Consider the following 19,263-nt stretch of genomic DNA (forward strand, 5'->3'; position numbering starts at 1 on the left):
ATATATATTTTATATATATATTACAGTTCACCCATTTAAAGTGTTGAAGGGCACAATCTAATGGTTTCGGTATATTTGTAGAGTTTTACAACATTCAACACTGTCGTTATTTTATGGCTCAGGAAAGAGCAGTAACTCAGTTCCCTGGACATAGTACATATTTTGAAATAAAATAGGTCAGATAGTTATGAAAATTGGTTCTTTCATGAGGTCAACTTTTTCCAACCAAAGGGAAGATGACAGAATTCTCAGGCTTTTTTATGGTACCAGATCATTTATTTTGGAGGAGAATTTAACATCACATATATTCTATGAACCCAGTAATGCTTCTTAAGTTTCTGTTTGAAACTCACTACTTGTTAAAAAGTCCTTAAACTTAATCCACATTTGCCTGTTAACTAAAAGTCAATAAACATTTTATAATAGTGAAAAATAAACTTGATAATAAATCATTATAACTAACTTGGCCTTCTTATTAATTTGATGATTTTAGTAAAAGCTCTAAAATGTTGAGTCTCAGTGATTATATCTGTGAAGTGAGAGAAAAGAATAATCTCTAATATTCTTGCAGTTTCAAATTTCTATACATTTATTTGCAGGTGTCCATTTTGCCTAATGCTGTAACTCTGATTTTTATTAATTTCGAGACAGATTAAGTCTGTTGGCTAATCCTATTGCATATCTGCGATTCTGCAGTAATGGGTTAGGATGAGTGGAAGAGTAAGCATTTAAAGGGATGTTTAGGATGACGTGACCTTGCAACACTGTCTAATTGTTGTATGGACAGGTGTTCTCTGTTTTCAGCTGTAAGTCTGCTTGGGTCAAGAGCAAGCTATTTTTCCATGTTTGGGGTCTCACACTGCAGCTGTATTCATCAGTGGCTGCTGAGTCCGTGGTTGAGAGAATGCATGTGTTCCTCAGCAAGTGGTGGAGGATGTCGTAAGAGTCAGTGTGACTCTGCATGTCAGCGCGACTTGGGGCCTGAGAACAGACGTTAACTCAGAAAATGGGAACTATCGACACCCTCCGTGGGCTGGGTGCAAGTAATAAATCCTCAGGCAAGGAGAGCATCACAACAAAGGAAGACATTTGCTGGATACAGTAACAATTATTCCTTTACTGGTTTTGGACTATGAAGATACATAAACAGTCAACATGTTAACTTTTACGTATCTGGAAGCAATTTTTTTAAAAAAATACAAACACTGTGATTTAATAACTTTAGCCATTAAACGGACCTCAGAGCTCCAGAACTCCGCAAACCATAAGTTTGACTTGTTTGTCCTTCAGTTTGGCCCCAAGCATCATTCTGTCAGCTCTTTCCTTCGTCATCGAAGAGGGGCAGGCTCGCCTTCCTGTTCTGTTTCTCTCTTCCTTTATTTTGTCTGCTTGTCTGCCTGCCTGCCTTCCTTCTCTCCTGTTTTCCTTCCTTCCTTCTTCCCTCCCTCCCTCCCTCCTTTCCCTGGCTCTGTCTCCTATTGTACAAAAGCCGCATTTGGCATTTTGCTCAGTCAATTTGGCCAGTGCATTTCTGACAGCATATTAAGGGATGGCAGTTGGAACCATTTATAAATTGGGTTAATTTGCCTCTTGGCACCCGGTGGCAGGCAGAGAACAGGACAGCAGCACTTATTCTGCCTTGACTGTAAATCTCAGATCTTCATGTAATGCTAGTTTCCCATGAACTTACACAGCTGAGGCCCTGGGACTGATCTGCCAAAGATACATTCTGATAAGTGTTTCATTGGCTTCCCCACCGCACCTCTCCTCCCTCGCTCCGTCCCTCTCTCAAGTGGTGCTGCAGCTCGCCTGTGGATGCTTGTCAGGCAGGACAGCCCCTCAGCCCCAGTGCTGCCGCTCCTTACCCACCAACCCTGGAGGGTGGGCTACCGGTGTGCGTGGGAACAAGAAACGGAAAGATGACCGGGACCCCGGGCCTCTGCTCACGAATCCTTACTTTGTCAGCACAGAAGTTCCCAGGCAAAGCACACAGGTAGAAGCCGAACAAAGTTATAAGCTGAATTTGGCCCAACCCCTGCATGCCATGTGCCAGGGAACTTTTTCGTCTGTTGCAGAACCCAGATCTAAGGTGCTGCTTTTCTTTTCCTGCCTCTAGACTAGCGGTTCCTTAGTTGTTCTTTAGAGAAAGTTTTCATGCCTTTTAAACAAAAATTCTCAGGCCCCACTTCTAAGCTTCACATACTCAATTTCTTGAAAGCGTGGGAGAAAGTTTATGTATCAGATGCCTTCAGGTGACTGATGCAAGTAGTTATTTAGAAACCGTGAGACTTGCGGACTTGGCTCTCAGAGGGCCTGAGACCCTAACTCAATGGGAAGAGGGAGTAGAATGAATTCCAGGGGATCCCTAAGAACAGCAGAGCTGGAAGGCTGGTGCACCGGGAGACGACAGGGGCCCCTGAGGTGCTCCAGCCACAGGAAAGCTGGGAGTGGAGGGGTCCGAGGGGACAGCATGCCCGGGGCCGGTCTCCAGCAGGAACAGCCCTGGTTCGCCTTCCAAGACCAGGTCTTCAGGGGCTCTGCTGACTCCTCCCTGCAGAGCGGCTCTCTTTATACTGCACAGGGCTTTTAGGGAGCCCAGGAACCGTGGGAATGCAGAGCTGAGGAGCACCGAGGGTCACTGTCCAGGACCGTGCTTCCGTCGTGTGTGTGGACATGGCATAGCGACACGGGGTGACATCAGGTGATGTCCTGTCCCGTATGGGTGCAAAGGCTGTATGAGGAAGGAGAGGGTGGGGGAGTGGGTAGAAATGGCCCGCAGGATTTCCTGTTCCTGAGCATTGGTGCCTTTCCTATCATAAAGAGGGGAAGAGGGAGAGGATGGTGGAACTTCATCTGTCCAGTACAATCGCCACCAGTTAGAAAATTAGCTTTTTCTCTTAAATGACCTGAGTATGCATTCAGCTATGACCCTCATTCAACATAGTTTAGGGAAACAGAGGGACACCTCACGTATGTTTTTAAGATCTTCACACAGGATGGTAGCGTGGAAAAAGTAAAGTCAGTTGACTACTGCTTTGCAGAAACAAAAATAACGGCACAGTCAGAAAAACCCTGGGTACATCTCTGAATGTCTTCTCTAGTCAAGAACCAAATCATGATTGACAGCGTCCAGCTCCATCAGCAAAGTGCAATTAGGTGGCTACAGTTTTCCTTCCCTCTGAGAATATGAAGGGGATTTAAAGTACTCTTAACAGCAGAATATTTTCTCCTCCTAAGCTAATCTGGATATTTTTGAGGAATTATAAATAGTTCAGGTATTAAGAGAGTGGAAGTCAATTATGTTGTGTTTTTGTTTGTTTGTTTGTTTGTTTTTTTTGGTTCCGGGGGTCATACTTGGGACCTGGCACTTGGAGGTGGTGGAACCACTGAGCCAAATCCCAAGGTGGAATTCTTTGTTCAGATAAGAATTTTGTAAAGCCAATTATGACTATATTTTGCTTTTAACTAAAATTTGCAATTTATATATTAATATTTTCCAGGCTTAATTGTATGGCGACCATGCAATGGTTCTCCGTTTGAAGGACTGTTATAAAATTTGCCATTGAAGCTGATTATCTTTAGAACAAACAGTTGTTACTTACGTGGGTAAATTTAAAATGAGCAGAGGTGATGTGCTTGTGGGAAGCTCATGGAGGTGGTGAATGAGTGACAGCAGTCTGAGAATCATCTTGCACTGTAACTGGATCTCAGGTCCTTGTTTTGGGGCGACAAAGACTGAAGGCAATAAATGAGCCAAGGGCAAGAGGTGGGGAATGGCCAAGTGTGAGTTTATTAGAAAGAATAAGAGAAGCGCTCTGCTCGTCGTAGGAGATGAGTGTTCCATGAAGTGGACACCAGACATGGTGTCCAGACATAGCTCCATTAGCTTTTTATATGGCTTTTGACACTGAAGTGACAGAAAGCAGGACACTCATTATTGCAGGTAGGCCTGGGATGTCCGGAAAGCCAGCTGCTTCATTTGGATCCCACTTCCTTCAGCCATTCTCCCATTTTGGCAGTGATCTGTTCTTTGTCTCTTGCATTTCCTTAGGCCCCGAGGGTCCATTTTGGTATGCCAGCTCACTCGGGCCCTGACTTTTAGTTTTTCTATTCCAGACCTGAACCCTATCTGCCAAGCACTTCCTGTGTCCTGGCTTTATTGCAGTCTTGTGGTTCTCTGTGGAGGAGGAAGGTAACTCTCACCTCCTAAACCCGTGGTGGTTTCTAAAATATAGATGTTTATAGTGCCTCAGCATCAGTGGAGACTACAGCGCTATTCAAGGAATTAAAATCTTGGGGTAAAGATAATCAGGCAAACAAAGCAGGGGATCTTAAGATAAAACCATCCAAATAAATAAATGGACTTTTCTTCATCACATTTAGCCATAATAGGTCCTATGCTTTTAATTCCTTGAGTGCTGGGGGATCATCCCTCCCTCCTGTCAGCATAACCTGTCTCCAGAGTGTTACTGTGTGTCTTCTCTGCATCCTAATTGATGTGGGGTTGCAAGCTCCAGACACACTGGTGCTATTGCCCAGGAAATCCTATCACCTGGAGAGAAGCAGTTATGAGGGGGGAAAAGATGTAAGAAATAACACAAGCCTTTAAGTAGTCTTTGTTGAATAGATAGGCTCAGAGGGAATTTATCAGCACCCTTAAGCTCCCAGCTCTGCCCCTACTTCACCACTGTTAAATCATTATGGCCAACTCTATTCACTTCCATCTCAAGAGCCATAAGTCTGATGGCCCACATGTTCTTCTTCATCTCTGCAAAGATAAAGGAAGGTAGTGACAGGAGAAACCCCAGTCGGCCTGAGTGTGAGTCCCAACCCCATCTAAAATTGACCATTTATCCTTGGGCCAAATATGATCTTTCTTAATCCCAGAATCCCCTTCTGTGAACAAAGGGTAACAGTATTTTGCTAATTGGCTGAGTATTGCATAACATATGTAAAGGGCTTAGCACAGAGCCTGGCACCCGTTAAACACTAATGTACTCAGTTGTGATAAAATTTTATTACCAAAAGATACAAAGATACTTTTTTCTCCACCATCTGTTCCATTTTATATTTTAACCATAATTTATTTTCTCAGTAGCAATAACACACATAAAATTCTACTAAATATATTTTAGAGATATGCATATGACTGAGACAGACAGATCACAAGAGTCAGGGGATTCTCTAATTTTTTAAATACTACACTGTGGAAAATTTCTTTAAAGGTGTGAGGCAGGTTTTTTCCCCCCATTTTTAATACTATTTTTATTCTTGTGTTTCTTATTTGGATCAACAGCAAAGTAATAATTTATACTAGTAACCAAACTCCTCTCTCAAACCAGATATGAGAAAAAAATATACGTGAGCATATTGTGTGTTCAGATTAACTGGGTTTACTGTTGCTTAGTTTTTATCCTCCATGGGTCTGATGATTAAAAATTTGAAAAACATGAGAATTACTTTTAATTTGTTTAGGTTTTTTTCCTACTTTATTTCCTCTTTCCTATTCCATCTCATCTTTCCCTTCCCCTGTTTTTGCAACAAAGTTTTTAGCAAAATGCCTTTCAAATAGAAAACCCTATTATGGTATTTTATTTTAGATGATTTCCAGAAATGCTTATATGCCTATTACAGTAGAACAAAATAAGTATATCCTCAAAATGGTAAACATATCTGTTCCATCTAAGAGTTTAAGAGTTTCCAGTTTCCTCCTACATAAAGTGGAAAAATCATTATTGAATATTTTTTTTCTCTTCTCAATGAAGTTACTTTGCAATTCTTGACTAAGAGTTATACAGATAATTACCTGTAAAATAACTGACTTCCCACTAAGTTGTTCAAGAATTCAACAAGTTTCAAAGGTAAAGAAACAGAATACTTTATTATAAAACTTATAAAATAATTAAATATTACCCATATATTTTGACTTTCTCTATAATTCATGGTTTTATTCAACATTTTTCCTCAGAGTTAATCACTTGCTCAGAGAAGCAAGTGAGAACACATAATAGGCTATTAATAAATTACTTTTCCATAAAATAATAAAATGGTAATTACATAGACACAAATAACTTGCCATTTTTCAGAGGGCAAGGATGATGTGATTGGTGGGAAACCATTTTTTCCTCATGATAAAATGGCTGCCATTCAAGGCCAAGCCAAGTAGGCTGAGAAAAGCTCCTAATCATTATTTTTGTGAGATTCAAGAACTTGTGGTTTTAATTACCATGGGGACAAAGGATGCTGCTAAATTTAACAAACCACTGTCTGGATGGTTATGGTGAGATGGCTCGTCTTTGTCTGAATTGGAACATTTTGAAGCAGTAAAACTGGGTTACATTCATCAAAGAAGTTGAGGAATAGAGTAGCATTATACAGATGCGCCCTTTAATAACCACTGCTAAAAAACTTACAGGACAGTCTTGTAAACTACTTTGGTTTTGGCAAAACAGGGTGGTGGTTTTCCAATTGTGGACAATTTTTAGCTCATTAATACCTATCAACGGCTGGCTTCTGATGACTGAAAATATCATTTGAAACATTGCAAAATAAAGGGGCTTGGCATATTGCGATTTATTAATAGCCGTTTTTTCCGCTGTTAACTAAACCTTAGGGAAAATTTAAACATGTTGGTTGGTAGGAAAAAGCCACAAACAGACTTTGATTTCTCAGAACGATGGTAATATGTATGGGCCATTGTAAATGATGGGCTTCTTTCCTTCAAATGGTTATTTTGCCATCTAGTTGCTCCTATATTTTTTACCAGAAACAAACAAATCACCGATTCTCATCACCAAAGAGCAGGCACCAGGCTGCCCTGCAAGCACCAAGAGTGATGAGGTTGATACCATGTGAAGGACATCAGGACTTGTCTCCTACCACATTCCCCCTACCCAGTGTGAATTTCTATTCCACGGTGATCTTCAATAGTTCGTGTTGTTCTCTCTTCACCATATTCCTTGGAACACTTTTCAAGTTGCTAATTTTAGTCTTGGAGACTCTCTATAAGCAGAATATATTTTAATCAATGAAACACACACCCACACACACACTAAATAAACATAACATGAAGCTTGCCAGTCCAGCAGCAAGCACAATTGTGAGCACCATTTGTCCTTTGATGTAACTCCTGGTTTGGGTGTTCACAGTTTAAGTCAAACTGTAAACTCCAAGCAACAGCCAGGTGTTCATCTTTGATTGGTGTTTCATTCATATTTGATTGGACCTGAAGTCTTAAAGAACCTTAAAAAAAAAACAAAACACAGATGTCTTTGCCACTGAATCCTTTGAAGTTCAAGGAGAGGGAGAGGGGCCTGTCTGAAATTTGATGAGACTCAACTTGTCAAATTACAAACTGACATATCTCAGTGTGGTGCATCACTTCTTCTGTGTAACAGTGCAAATCCAAGTTTGCTCTTTGTTTCTGTAAGTCAGATTTGTCATCGCTTCTCATGTTCACGTGCTTCAGAGTACCTCGTGCTCCGGGGATTGACTGGGGAGACCAGCATCAGCCAGGAGCTCCTTGAACCCTCAGCAGCTCACGGAGTGTCCCAGTGCTCAGCCTAGGATGGAAGGGGTCTGGTCTCTCTGGAGGCTGAAACATAGACTACTGGGGTGGCCCCCAGATCAGCTCTTCCTTGTGCAGGACTTGCAGCACTGTTTCCCATAAAACTTGTGATTGCAGATACCATGCTGAGGAACCAGGGGGCACCAGCTGAAGAAATCTACACAGGATGGGTCCTCTAAGGAGAAAATACATGTAGCATGTTAGCCAGGGCTCTCCATCTTTGTCTTAAGATAAAGGTCTATGGAACAAAACTTTGGGCCACTGTGTGTTGGAGGGAGTATGTCAAAGGGGCAGACTGTGACCATCAGCAAAATCTCAGCAGTGGAAAAATTAGATGTTAAAAAAGGTCACCTCCAGTAAGAGATGAATGCTTCATTCTCCCACGTAGCCTGCAAGCCACCACAGGCGTGAGTGGCAGAGGGAAGCCCCCTGGAACAGCATGTTAGGGATCCCTTGGAGAGTTTGTTAAATCACTGGTTCCGATCGAGGTCTAGAGTGGGGTCTAGAGCAGCAGTTGTGAAAATCACCTGAGGATGCTGTAGGTCAATCGTGAAATTAGAAACCAGCTGCACAAGAGACTGAGCTACAACACTCTGTGAAGGTTTAAGGCAATCTCCAGCGTGTCTGCAGAAACAGGTGACTTAATAGTTGTCCTTTCTAATTTCTTTAGCTGCTTAAAGAAGATGACCTAGGTGATTATCCATCGGAAGCAGGACACGGTACCGCTGAGGTTCGTCGACGAGGCTCAAGAGATGAGGAACGCACACGCAATCGTATGTAAAATATGATTTACAAAAACCTAAATGCATCATCGTATAGGAGCTAGGGGCCTGCAATTGTGCTGTATATTTAAAGTGGATTTTTGACTCCAAAAATATTTAGGATTTCTGCTATGCATAGTAAAGCATTCTCATTCATATCTGGAAATTTCTTGTATCTCTACCTGTTTTAAGTTGTTTCTGACCTTTTTCTAACAGCTCCTGCCTCTACAGCTACCCACATTGGTTTTCACCCTTTAGCCACTGTGCACATGGATATGGCTCGCAGCCCTTTTACTTTTGCTTCCAACTTGCATCCTCCTTCCATGGTTCACAGCTCTCTGTGGCTCCTTGCAGCCCTGAGTCTCCTCTCTCCTCTCACAGGATTCCCAGAGATCCTTTTGAAACATAAGCCAGTTCCCGCATTTGCGTGCCCTTGCCACGAGATTCTCCCCTCCCACTGGTGTCCAGGCAGCACTCATTACAGCAGAGGACAAGGCCGGAGGATTTGGTTCCCTACCTCCCTGATCTCATCTTCCTCTTCCTGCCCAGCCAGCCATGCTAGACCCTCGCTGACCCCTGAGGCTAGTATGGGCGTGTTCTCATGTCTGCTTCTCTGCTAGGAACATTTTCTCCAGAGACATTTGGATGGGTTCCTCTTCCTTCAAGTCTATGCTCAAAGGCCTTTCGATGACTATTACATAGAGCCAGTGATTTCCTCAGCTTCCTTATTCTCTATCCTCTAGCATGCAGAATCCTTGAGAGCCGGAACTATGTCAACTTTGTTTTGTTCCCAACTCAAAACAGTGCCTATAGCAAAATAATATATTTTGATGCAACAAATGAAATTGCTTGTAACTACCATGGCTCCAATAACCAATTCAATCTGTGCCAAGTCTCAACTCAGGTGTAAAGATGAAGTAGAGCTATTATTCTCTTTCCAGGCATTCCTGGGTCTATTTGAAAGGTAGAGTCTAGAGAATTTTCTGGCAGGTTTAGTAAAGGATATGATAAGGGGGAAAATCCTAAAAACTGTCAATAAGATTGTCAAGTGTGTGAAGTAAGTCATGCTCTCTGAAATGAGCACTCAGGTATCAGGAGGTTGAGTTATAGATGTGCGTTAGACATTGAGAAAAGGATAGGCCAAAACTGCCTGTACAGTGTCTGATACCCTAATTAATCGGCATGTACTTTAGTCGGTTTCTTTGAGGTTGTGGAGATTATTTTACTGATGAATGAGTGTACAGGAAAGTAAACCAAGCCACTGAGACCGTGGTCCTAATCTCACCGTTTTATCAACACCCACCCCTCTCAAGGGAAGAATGGGGTTTCACCAGGAACCTGGCTGTTCATGTAAGGTTAGCCCAGAAGGAGAAATGAGCTGTAGCAGGATGTTGTCAGTAATAGTTGAATTACTAGTAGTTATGTGTGTACAGTGAGTCAAAGGCACATGGTGTAGGATGATGCTGGAGTCCTCCTCCTTTACATGTAAACAAGCAATGGGTCCAGCATGATTGGCTCAATCTTCACCCAGTTCCTGATCACCCCTGCTACTAGTACCTCTTCCATCTGTCACTGGGATTCTACAGCTGCCTCCTGCTAATGGGTAGACCAGTTTCCCTTCTCCAGCAGGAAGCCTGCACTTGCAGTATGTACCTTGCTTCCCATAAGCCCAGTTCTGCAGCTCTGTGATCTCTGCAGGCTTCCACACTTAGTTTAGTTAAGCTATCACTTATCCAGCCCATCCACTCATCACCTTGTTCAGTGTACTTCGAGCACCTTGATTAGAGCTGGATGTTCCTGCCTCCCCCTGGATACACACACGGTTCACCTTCCCTCCTTATGGCATCACCACCATTCCCTGTAAACTCATTTTCCTGCCTTCTCCTCCCCAATCATTTATTTTCTTTCTGAATACTCAGTTTTACTTCCTGCTGCTTTATCATTTGCTAGTGTATGGTTTATCACTTGCTTGAGAAACACCAAAAAATTTTGTCATGAAAGTGCTAAATAAGTATTTGAAATGGAATTACAAGTTTTTCAGGATAAAAATTATTTCTCCGTTTTATAAAACTTGACCAATGCTGTATAACTAGTAAGTACCAGGATGTAGATTCAAATCTATTTTCATGATTTCAGAGTCTTGCTCTTTTCACTAGAAGAAGCTGCCCAATCCCAGACGTTAGCCCAGTCACCCTGACTTGATCTCACTAGTCTGCAGCCAAGATAGCTTTCCCAGGACACAAACAGCTAGTTATTATGCATTTTGACAGACAAGGCTGAGTGATTTCGCATAATGTGTGATAAGGATGGTGGCCCAAAATGGAGATCCACTCAAGACTCCCCCCGCCGGGGTAGCATCCCACAGTGATAATGGTACAGAATGAGGGCCCCTGGATGGTCTGTCTGCATGGGATGGGGCCTGTGGGGTGGGAAATCTGCTTGGCTAGAGACTGGGACGTCGCCAACCCTGGCAGGAAGGTCTGCTCCGGCGCCCAGACTGAATTACTGTAATGGCGACCGTAGGCTCCTGGAGGAAGCTATGCCTTTACAGCCCCCATGATGCCTGGTCCACAGTGGGGGTATCAGAGACCACTGAAAGAACTACATTTGTGCTTACTGCTTGCTACAGTGGTCTGAAAAATGCACCTTAATGACTTTCGTAGTGGCCACCTGCCAAGTGATAGTTGAGACATGTGACTCCGTATTCTTGGCTAGGAAAGGGGAAAAAATCCTCACCCTGGTAAACTATAGGTCACACTTAACTGGCTAACAAAATTACCCTGGAGGCCTTAGTTCTCAGAGAGGCACATTCCTCCTCTTCAGCACCAGTCCTGCAACACTGCTACTGCCCCACCCCACCACTTACATGTGGCGGTGTCTTTCTCCTCCTGTAGCTTAAGAACTGCATCCTGCTGGGCTGTATTTTTGATCCCTAAAGGAGCCCTGGGGATGGCTTTGACTGGAGCCGGGGGCCCCATGGGATTTTACACACCACTTACTCATACATTCGTGCATGCATTCATGAAAAGCATGCTGAGTAGCCACTACTTAGTGAAGTATTAGATACAGAGAGGACATGACAATGACAACAGGACCAAGTGGCCTCACTGGCATCTTGGACCTCAGTTACACTCCTGCCAAGGGGAAACAGAAATGTGCATCTTGTCCTCTGAATTCCTGCAGTGACCGGAGGACTTGCTTTCAGTGCAACTGCTACATCACGTGTTTTTCTTACCTCTGTGACCCTCAGCTAACATAAAGAAGAAAAAGAAGGAAAACTGATGCCTCAACCCTAAAGCTAGGAAGTAAATCAACAGCGCAGTGATGGGAAGAGCTGCACAGAGGGCAGAGAGCATGAGTAACAGTCCTGGATTGGACTCACCACAGAGTGGAAAAGCTGTGATGGTTCCTGATGTCATTGAACTTCTCCAAAATGAGTTGGTGAGTTGGACTAGTAAAGGGGGGTATAGTTTACTCTGAAAATCTAAGTTCCTGTAAGTACCCGCTGCACTTGGCATGATTTTAAGAAATCAGTGAGAGTGCGGTCCTGATCCAATACGCATTCATTGCAATTGACTGAAAGCTAACATCTCCTCAACTGAGCTCTTAGAGGGCAGCTATTCTTCGGCTGGTTAGCATAATCCAACACAAGGGCATTACTTTGTCAAGTTTCACAAAATATCTAATTCGTAAGAGGGGGCTTGGAAGCTGACCTTTCCTCACCTTCACAGAACGAATGGCTACCGCGTGTTCTAAAGCTCAGTGTTCCCTCCGACCCCTGCGAACCTGATGATTTCGACAGTAACTGCCCCTCACTTGTTCCTTGAACAACTCTAGGCAGCATCATCCCGTCGACTCATTCTCTAAGGCACAGTAAGCGGGGGCCCTGTACCTCTCTTTTCCGGAGCTGGACAGAAGTTGGTATTACAGGCTCGGAGCGCTGGTGGCTTCTGGTGGAGCAGGCAGCTGGAGGAGGGCCGGCCTTGCTGCACACAGTGGACTAAGCGGGTCTGGATGCCTCCTCCGCAGGATACTGTGCACTGTGGGAGAGAGAAGGGCAGCGGAATGCACTGCTGGATGGTGTCTTTCCCGAGGTCCGTGACATCAAATAACAGGCATGGCCTTGACATTCCCAGGGTGTCTGCCTAAGCAGCAGAGTGGCTTGAGCCACGCCCAGGTATGTCACATCCCCGGTAACCTGCGTGAGCCGCTGGACCTGATCAGAAGGGTCTCAGGAAAATGCTATGGAGCCTGAGAGCACGTCTGAGTTCAGTGACTCATAAAGAAGCTCGGATGCAGAAGTAGCCATAAGGAGGCAGAAACAAACCCAGACACATCTAGGGCACGAAGGGCACTATTTAATCTCTGCAGATGCGATGGTGGGTGGGGATAACTTCAAAACCAGGAAAGAAAAGAAATAATAATCTGACATGCTGGAATTGTGCCCAGCCGAATTCTGAGTTAGCAGAGGCGAGTTAATGCTTCCTAAAAATCAGCGATTTCAGTATTCAGTTGAGTAACAAAGACCGATAGACATGTGGGATATCATCAGAGAAAAATGCAGCCTTTCAAATAGATTTTGCCTTAAAAATTTACCATTTCTTTTCCATGTTTGGACCAGCTTCATTATCTGGCCTGGTATGTGGGGAATGGAGAGAGTATGGACAGCTGTAGGGCTGTCCTCAAATCATCATCTGTGCCGGATGAGCTACTAAATGCTCTAGGCTCTCGGGGCACCTGCACTCGCGCACGGACTCAGGGCTGCCTCGTCGCAGCTGTGGTCAGGGGTGAAGTGAACAAGCATGGCTGCGCTCCCAGAGAAGTTTTATTTACAAAAACGGAGGTGGGGGCACTGATTTTGCTTCCTGGCAATTGTTTGCTGACCATGGATCTAAATCTTGTGAGAATCGATTTCCAAATTACAGAAACTCGAAACCTACAACCATGAGGACAGCGCCCAGCCAACTGGAAGGATTCGGTCACGCTGATTCCCTTGGCTTCCTTCCTTCCTGCCAGTCGGTCCTGTGCAGAGCCGTGTACCGCATGTCTGCCTGGGGGGTGGGACTGTCGCAAGGACACCCACAAGATCTTAGGGGCACACACCGATCCTAGCCCTAGGAACCAAAGTTTCACCCAAGTTTTCTTAAACATCTGCTAAGTCAAACAAACAAACAATAACAACAGCAAGAAAAGGAGAGGTCTTGGCTTGAATTGCCTAGTGCTCTGACCCTTATCTGTTTTAGCCCCAGTAGCGGGACAGGTCTACCTACCTTTGCAAGAATTAGGGAGCAGATGCATGCACAGCACTGAGCAAAGTACACAGAAAGGGCTCGGCCAATGTTAGCATCATAGTATGGTCACAAAACACGATTAAGGAGCAAATGAGCAGATTATGAGCAGCAATTCTGGAATGGGGCAGCAGCAACATGAGCAGAATGTGACCGGCCTGCTGCTAAGCGCTTCAGGGTCTTGACCTCTTTTGCTCATGGAAAGCAAAAACCCAAGTCTGCACAACAGTATTCCACGTTTCCAGCATTCCACTTTTCCAGAGGTGAACAAGGTTTATAGAACGGATAACCTGCCTAGGGTCATGCAGGTGCTAGGGTTGGCCAAAGAACACAAACCCTTCTTTACATTTAGACAACTGTCAAAGCACTGAAGGCAATGTTTGTGGGCTGTTTTATTTATTTTTTAATCATTCAGATATCGACCTCCTAGTCTGCAGGGACCCACCTGTTGCCATGGCGATGAATACCATCCTGGTGCCAGGTTGTACACGGGACAAGCCCTGTGGCTGCACGTGTCTTCCAAGGCCAGGTTTGGTTTCTTAATACTGCGGCACCTTCGCTCAGGGAAAGTGATCAGCTTCCCCTGCAATGTCTTCTCACCGCACTTCATCTCTCTCCTCCTCACACCCAAGCCACAGGTCGTGGAACACTAGGAGCCAAGGATGGTGGAGTAAGTGTCCCCAGTAGCGCAGTGGACCACACTGAGCACCAAGTGTGGCCATTTCCTGTCAGCCATGTGCCCTGGGGGATGAATGACGCAGCGGCTATTTCCCTCACACTGCTGTGAGCCAGGACAGCCAAGGGACTTGCCCAGAGTCACAGAGCTCAGCACCGCAAGGCAAGCAGGGGTCAAGAGAAAGCCAAAGTTTCAGGGGAGGAGGCCAGGGTCAGGTAGAGTGTCCACTCAGATGTCCAGGGCTACCCTGAGGACTCTCGGGGTGGGGATCTGAGCCAAGGTAAAAAAAAAAACACAGCATAAAAAAACTCAAGAGATAGCTGGGTGGGAAGAATCACCATTTAACAAATATCTAATGCTGTATTCTGGGTGGAAAAGGAGAACAAGAGGCTGCTGAACTATGAAGCATGTGTTTAGAAGTATTGTAAATAAAACTATGGGAGAATGTGTAGGAACTTGAGAAGAGAGTAAATCAATAAAACTGGTATCATTGTAACTAAGGTACACCATGAAGAGTAACACTGAACTTCATCCCCTACAGGGGCGGCGTGACCATTATCTGATCCACTGTGAAGGTGAGGAAGGTAAGGAGAGCCAGGCCAGTGTGCACATGGATGGCTGACTCCAAACAGGTCCAGGCCACACACGCAGACAGGTTAGGGTGCCTTTAAAGAAAGGACGTGGACCTGTGCATAAAAAGGGCAGCACCTGAAGGGAGCCAAGGGGTGTAGGGGAGCAGCCACCGTCTAGTGCACTTCACCCTCTGATTATTTTCTCTTTCTTGGTGTCCGTCTTCCTTACCAGATTGTAGACACCATAAAAGCAGAGACCTTGCTGGTCACCATGGTCGACTCTGGGCTTAGGTTCTTTCCTTTTTCTCTTCTTATCTGAATACAAGAACATTTCCCAAGCCTCAGATCTAGAAGATGCCTTCCCTCTTTCCTCCCCCATGGATGCCTGAAGCTACAAATCCAGGAACCCCAAGACCCAGCTTCTCTTCCGTCTTCCTTACCGCCACATCCATACAAAGTTCTTACCTGCCTGGGGTGTGCATGCTTTGTACTTCTCCCTGCTCTATGCCGCCGCCTCCTCCACATGCAGAAGGTGTATTTCTAGCCTTTCTCCCACAGCCTGTGACCTGTCTCCAAGAGTTTCCCTGCCACCTTTTCCTCATGTAAGGCGCATCTTCTGTCAGGAACCACCTTTCCCCAACCCCCTTAGGCCTGATACCTGATCTGGTCTCAGGTTCCAGGGAGGGCTTGGCTCTTCTGATGAGGGCCTTTCCCAGGAAAGTGCCAACTTGGCCCACACCACTGTGCATACCTGATGTGTTTCTCTACCTGTGTGCACTGAAGTTTTGTATCCCTTTACCAAGGCACAAGCCTGAGCAGAGTTGCCTGCTGCACAAATCCGGGGCGAAGAACCAGCAATTAGGAAGCAGCTGGTATATGTGTGCAGCAGAAAGGAGCCTGGTGCGTCCGGATGGCGGGAGGTGAGCTGCGTCTTAAACTCCTACCTCGCTCCAGGAAGAGGTGACCCACTGTAGCCGGTTGTTCTTGGGACACCGTCCAAGCACACAGCCCTCCTGTGCCTCGGGTCTGGGGCTGCTGCTGCACCGGCTCTCAGGGAGCACTTCTGTGGCAGAACTCTTGCACAGGACCTCACGCTGCCTCACTCCACGTCCACAGGTCTTGGAACACTTAGAGAGAAGAAATGCTACTTGCATGCTGTTTCAGATGATTTAGATGATTTTCACCTGGTAAATGCTGACAGCAGACTGATGAAATGTGCAGAGCTCTTTTTAAACTTTTTTTTTTTTTAACTGTAATGTTCTCTGAAGCAGGAGAAATCTATCTAGAGGCTCGGGAAAGACTGCAGCCCATCATGATTAGCCATATGGCCAGAGGCTGCAGTGTCACCCATGTCTGGAGAAGAGCTGTGGATGTCATGAGACAGATGGACACTCAGTGCACATGGGGACAATTTGGAAAACGGGATATGGCCTCGGCCTGGGTAAAAATGGTGTGCCCACCTCGGCCACAGGGTAGCATGGACCTGGGGTAACGAAGATTTCTCTCATCTCAGCAGGGAGAATGCAAGCAGGACAGGGACCTGTGGAGCAGCCATGGTGCTGGACAGCTGGGCCCGGAAACTGCTAACATCTTCTCTCGCTGAGCCCTGCGGGGTCTACTGAGGAGAGCACAGACCAAATGTCTGTAAGGTAACTTATGGGGCGGACAGTTCGCTCGCTCTCTTTGGCCTTTAGTAGAAGTCTGTGAAATGCATACAGCAGCAAAGAACCTCTCTGCTTACAGAAGCCAGGTTACAACCTTGCCAAGGTCACAGCAGAGATAGGCTCCGGGCTTGGGTTTGTCCTCCTGGGTCGTGACACCACTGTAGCCTTTCCAGGAAGGACCATGACTGAGGAGGCCTCTCCTCAACACAGCTAGGGCAGGTTCTCAACTTGCTCTGGGGAGCCAATGTGAATTCCCACTCAAACGGGAGGTGAGGTGAGAATCAGCACGTCCGAGCAGCAGAGTGCATGGGGTGCTGTATCCCACGATCCTCTAACCCTCACAAGATCGCTGCTATGGCCCCACCTCACGGGACAGGCATCAGGGAACCGACGCCTCGACAGGGATGGATCACTCAGCCAAGGAACCAAGTTAAGCCAACAGCTCACTCTGCTACCAGACCCGGGAAATGGATTGCTGCACCTGTCATCACGACGTGAATGAAATTCCCACTTCACATTTGCAATTTTTTTCAGGATAGCGAAATTTTTAAATCCATTCTAGAAGGAATCAATATGTTTTTGCAACCTGTCTCTAAAGGAAGACCAGGTTGTTGAAACCTTCTCAGGAATTTCTTTCATATTAGGTCAGGACAAATTCTCAAAAAGACATCTTTGCTTTAAAAAAAAAAACCCACTCAAAATAGTTCCACGTGAAATTTGAGGTGAACACCATGAACTAGAGCTCTTTCCACAAGATTCATTTCAAAGTCGTCAGTCTTCATTTCTTTTCATCCATGACCACCATACATATTTGGCTCAGTCCTTTGAGTCACCCCTTGTAAATTATAATTCCCAACCGCAAAATGGAAAAAAGAACGGACTCAACACTGTATCCTACTTACCCTTCCCCTCTGCTATAAGAGAATATATTCTTCATTTGGAAAAAAACCCCAAGCATTCTCAAAGCTATTCTTTCCTACTCCTGGCCCTTAGTCCCCTAACAGGTACAGACTTAACACGGATACAAGCCTTTCTGTGACCTGTGCTGACCCCAAGAAAGTGACATCCTCCAGGATATGATGTACTCTGAAGGAAAGGAGGGCGGACAGAGGAGCAGTGGCTGCTACCTCTGGTCAGCAAAGGCTAGTGCAGGTGTGGTGGTGCTGCAGCTGGGAAAGCCCTGAGCTTTATTCTTTCTTGCAGGAAGCTGTCCTGTGCTTTGTAGGACATTGGTCCCTGCACACGCAGGATTCAGTGGCTCCCATCTCCCTCCATGCTGTGACAAAGTCTTTTAGGGGCAAACTTGCCCCCAGTTGAGAACTACTTTAGAGTGAATTTGTAAGTTGTGAAAAACGAAGGGGGGTGCTTCTGTGCCCCTTCCAACTTTGTTACTACTTTCACTGGCAGTTTCTGATAATAGCAAACTCCAGGCCAGCTCTTCTCTCGCTTAACTCTATTTTGTTCCAGTTGCAGCAAGAGTTATATTTCCTTTCTATGTCTCCTTCTTCATATTTTGCATCTTTTCATTTGCTTTGTAGAACTCAGCAGCCAGGTCTACATACACACAATACCTTTCCAGCTGTACCTATTAGCTTGGCCCAAATGGCTCCCACATGCACCTCGGGATTATGCTCTGGGATATGGGGTCCGAGACTTCAGGTCTCATAAAAACCAAACCAAACACTAGCTAAAATGCTGATCTCTAGGCCCCGTGTTAACTCAGTATGATCCTTGTGAAGACAGGGAGCATTTTTTTTCCTTCGTCTTGCACAAAGGCGGGGTGACGCCCATAGCTTCAAGTCTGTCCCACTTACCTGAGACCAGGGCCCCGGGCTCCATGCTGCTGGGCAGGTGTGGCTGTTGCAGACCTGAACCTGAGTGGGTGTGCTCACGGGACAGAGAGAATGCAGCACTGCCTCCTCTTCCTGGAAGGGCTTCTTCTGCACGCACTGGATCTTCCGGCTCTGCAGGCCCCCAGCACACGGCTTGCTGCAGGCGCTCCATTCACTGGGCATCCAACTTTTAGTGAAAAACAAAACCACTTTCAGGGAGACCAACATCTTGCACTGTCATTTCTACAGCATTACTGTGAATGATGAACCACCTAACGAAAGCCCTTTAAAAACCACTAAGAGCCATCGGTTCTTCTGTCTGTCGCTCTTTTCTAGATTTTGAAGCATACGTTAATGCAGCTCAGCTCTTAGGAAGCACGTTTAATCACCACATGGTTTGAGGAAAAACACATTCCTGCCTCCTGCACAGGAAGAAACACATGCCATTTTAATATCTGAGCAATTAATGCAACCAAATTTACTGGGATCTTAACTGTGTGTCAGGGGCTCTCCTAGGCACTGGGCTGGAAAGATGACTGAGGCAGGGTTCTACCTACAGAGAAATCTACAACACAGCCAAAGGCACATGTAGATCTAACACTTTCTGCTCAGGGCTGGAATCAGAGAACCAGGGCTCGTGGAGGGGATGGGCACAGCGGGGGATGTGGGTATGGAGGGAGAGAGTCCACTGACGCCATCTATGGAGGGGTCTCAATGGTCAGTTTCCTAAATTGCTCTTTGTATGAGTCATGACATTTACCAATGGACTAGACACCTAACATTTCATTATCTATTCAAAGATTAGCAGACCAGTTTTTTTCACAATTATTTGAGACTCTATGGGTATCTGAATGCTCCTCAATGCAAACTATTAATCTTTTCTTTCTTTTTTTTTTTTTTTTT

The 19,263-nt window shown here is 45.3% G+C and overlaps 1 protein-coding gene and 1 long non-coding RNA gene across 5 annotated transcripts in view; one reads left to right on the forward strand and one right to left on the reverse strand.

Moving 5' to 3' along the window:
* The window catches only part of LOC104852032, a 57,739-nt gene that overhangs the window by 33,854 nt on the left and 4,622 nt on the right, over nucleotides 1–19,263 (forward strand). Inside the window, exons 2-4 of one of the 2 annotated variants that reach the window (XR_002024884.2) lie at nucleotides 8,238–8,340; nucleotides 11,579–11,769; nucleotides 12,060–12,276. This is a non-coding gene — a long non-coding RNA (uncharacterized LOC104852032). Of the gene's footprint in view, nucleotides 1–8,237; nucleotides 8,341–11,578; nucleotides 11,770–12,059; nucleotides 12,277–19,263 lie in introns of those variants that run through there. The other variant, XR_777379.2, reaches the window with a different exon arrangement.
* The window catches only part of Adamts18 (ADAM metallopeptidase with thrombospondin type 1 motif 18), a 127,770-nt gene continuing 114,439 nt past the window's right edge, over nucleotides 5,933–19,263 (reverse strand). The window contains exons 19-23 of one of the 3 annotated variants that reach the window (XM_033758039.1): nucleotides 18,343–18,547; nucleotides 15,809–15,991; nucleotides 14,062–14,265; nucleotides 12,221–12,368; nucleotides 5,933–7,742 (exon numbers count right to left, since the gene is read on the reverse strand). In XM_033758039.1, coding sequence (XP_033613930.1) covers nucleotides 7,627–7,742; nucleotides 12,221–12,368; nucleotides 14,062–14,265; nucleotides 15,809–15,991; nucleotides 18,343–18,547 — 856 coding nt within the window. In that variant the 3' untranslated portion in view covers nucleotides 5,933–7,626. Of the gene's footprint in view, nucleotides 7,743–12,220; nucleotides 12,369–14,061; nucleotides 14,266–15,093; nucleotides 15,180–15,808; nucleotides 15,992–18,342; nucleotides 18,548–19,263 lie in introns of those variants that run through there. The other 2 variants (XM_010609479.3, XM_033758040.1) reach the window with 2 other exon arrangements.

Source organism: Fukomys damarensis, unplaced genomic scaffold, assembly GCF_012274545.1.
Source record: "Fukomys damarensis isolate Sample0158 unplaced genomic scaffold, DMR_v1.0_HiC HiC_scaffold_32, whole genome shotgun sequence".
NCBI classification, from domain to species: domain Eukaryota; kingdom Metazoa; phylum Chordata; class Mammalia; order Rodentia; family Bathyergidae; genus Fukomys; species Fukomys damarensis.